The sequence below is a fragment of the Amia ocellicauda genome, chromosome 4 (assembly GCF_036373705.1).
Source record: "Amia ocellicauda isolate fAmiCal2 chromosome 4, fAmiCal2.hap1, whole genome shotgun sequence".
Lineage (NCBI taxonomy): Eukaryota > Metazoa > Chordata > Actinopteri > Amiiformes > Amiidae > Amia > Amia ocellicauda.
The window spans coordinates 4564184-4566511 of record NC_089853.1 but is presented as its reverse complement, the minus strand read 5'-3'; the positions used below and the strand labels follow the sequence as shown (position 1 = coordinate 4566511).

Genomic DNA, 2328 nt, shown 5'->3' with positions numbered 1-2328 from the left:
CCTGTGTGTTGGCAGTTACTACTCTTATTTCTGTTCCTGTATGTTGATTTGTTGTCTGAAAGATAATAAATGTCCCTGAACACCCACAATGCACTTAACTACACTACACTGTGGCATGGGGTCACCAGTTTGAGTGTCTATTCCCAGTTTCACAAATTGCTCCCCAACATAAAACTATTGTACTTTAGAAGGGGACCCTTTCTACTATTATAGGGAGCAGGAATGGTTTTGGGGACTTTCTTTTAAATATTAGAAAACAACCCTCGGCACGCTCACATTGCAATATAAGACACTACACTGTGGCATGGGGGTCACCAGTTTGAGTGTCTATTCCCATTTCCAGAAACTGCCCCAGCATGAAACTATTGTAGCACTATTGTACCTTAATGCCACGATTACTTTTACACATTCTGTTCAGATTAACAAATTGTAGAAAATGTGTATTCATTATTATTATTATTATTATTGTTATTGTTGTTGCTGTTATTATTAGTATTAAAGTTAAGTATTTAATATTTACATTATGTAATACAATATTTCAATAAAAACTCAAGTTTCTGAAAGCCCAGAATGAGTATTTTTCAGATTTCCACGTCTTTAAATGTTTCCACTGTTCCGGGTTTGACCCAGTCCCTTAAAAAGACCTCAAGCGCCACCTGCTGATAATAAAATATGTTTTAAATAAGACAGTGAATTATAGTGTTACTGTGACTGCACGTGTTAATCATGTGTTAACGTGTTCATAATTTGCATTACTTAAAACACAATTATATAACATGCAAGTATGTTTAATATAATATAATCCTCATTCAAAGAGCGCATTATCCAACAGTAGACAGCGGAGGGTGTGAGGGTGTGGTTCAGGGCCGGGCCGCCTGGGGGCGCTGTGTCCGGCCCGGCGCCTCTGCTCGGGCTGTTTTCAGGGGAAGAGAAGCGGCGGCTGCGGGGCCACAGAGACGCGTGTCCCGCAGAGACCCCGCTGTCCGGCGACGAGACGGACCCGCACGCAGGTGAGTTTGGCATTGAAACGCGGCCGTGCGGTTGAGATCACTTGCGTGTGACTGCGGTACTGGTTTAAATACAGTTTTAAACTTGAGCAAAGTGAAAGTAAAAGTACCCGCAGGAAGCGAGGCGCTCCAGGAAGAGCCGCAGCGACATCTCCTCTCCCTGCGGGCCGGGAGAGCTCCGCCATGGCGGCCGCGATGAGCCCCTTCCTGGACGCGCTGCTGCAGATCTCCCGGGGCCTGAGCGCCGAGGACCTGGACGCGCTGCGCTTCCTGGCCGGCGTGAAGAAGAAGAAGCTGGAGCAGCTGCGCAGCGGCACCGACCTGTTCCGACACCTGATGGAGCAGAACCAGATCTCGGAGGACGACACGACCCTGCTGCGCGGCCTGCTGCAGCAGATCCACAGGCAGGACCTGGTGTTCATCCTGGACCGCGTTGAGAGAAACGGCCCCGGCCCGGACGCCGAGCTGCCAGACGCCGAAGAGAGAGGTGGGTCTCGGTGCGGTGCCTGTATGGGAAGCTGCCAGCAGGACCTACATTTCCTGTGGGCGTCCTACTGCCCAGGGTATTGTCAGCGCTTTGCACAGGGAATCATATGTATTCAAACTGCAGTGGTTTGTTAGGCGCACAATTAGGAAACTGTCTGTTAGTGATGAGTCTTCCTTCTACAGCATCCATCACAGTGAAGACAGTCTCCAACACTCATTATTATTAAGTCACACAAACAGGCCACAGTAAGGACACTAACAGTAGTAGTGCTCCACAGGTGATATCGGAGACTAATCAGTGTATTAGTTGGATTGAGGTTAGGTGTCATAAGTATGCATCAGTACAGTATCCCTGTCTTATAGTCAGTAATCACTTATTCACGTTACTGTTATTATTATTCTTCCATTCCAGCCATCACTCCTCTTACAGTTGTAGCTGAATTCGTGCATTTCTCTGTTGCAGAAAAGCTGGACATCACCTTCAGGGTCCTCCATGAGAAACTGGGAAAGGACTGGAAGATGTTTGCTAGAAGAATTGGTTTAACAGAACCCAAACTGGATCACATCAGGGAAAAGCACCCCTACAATTTGGAAGAACAGGTGATGGAGGCCTTGAAGGAGTGGAGGAAAATTCACAAAAAGGACGCGAACGTGTCGGATTTAATCAAGGCTCTCCGGGATTGTAGGTTAAACCATACCGCTGATCTTGTAGAAAAAGAGCTGAAAACAAATGAGAATTGACACTGAACCGAAATCTTCAACATTGTTTACCATTTGTGAATCTGTTTTCTTCTTGGTATTTTTTTGATTGATTACATTAAAAAGTACAAGTTGA

At 46.2% G+C, this 2328-nt stretch overlaps 1 protein-coding gene across 2 annotated transcripts; it reads left to right on the top strand.

Moving 5' to 3' along the window:
- The first annotated feature begins 902 nt into the window (after nucleotides 1-902).
- Nucleotides 903-2328, top strand: fadd (Fas (tnfrsf6)-associated via death domain). 2 transcript variants are annotated; one of them, XM_066700577.1, is made up of 3 exons: nucleotides 903-1010; nucleotides 1124-1494; nucleotides 1957-2328. In XM_066700577.1, exons 2-3 carry the CDS (start codon nucleotides 1191-1193, stop codon nucleotides 2232-2234), a joined length of 582 nt encoding a protein of 193 aa, XP_066556674.1. In that variant the 5' UTR covers nucleotides 903-1010; nucleotides 1124-1190; the 3' UTR covers nucleotides 2235-2328. The 2 variants fall into 2 exon arrangements, with proteins under 2 accessions (XP_066556674.1, XP_066556673.1); XM_066700576.1 differs by having other exon boundaries at nucleotides 910-1494.

Excerpts from the sequence above, each read along its gene's own strand:
- fadd (XM_066700577.1), top strand. The coding sequence starts at position 1,191 with ATGGCGGCCGCGATGAGCCCCTTCCTGGACGCGCTGCTGCAGATCTCC. Across the intron at positions 1,495-1,956 it reads GCCAGACGCCGAAGAGAGAG|AAAAGCTGGACATCACCTTC; the intron begins GTGGGTCTCGGT and ends TCTCTGTTGCAG.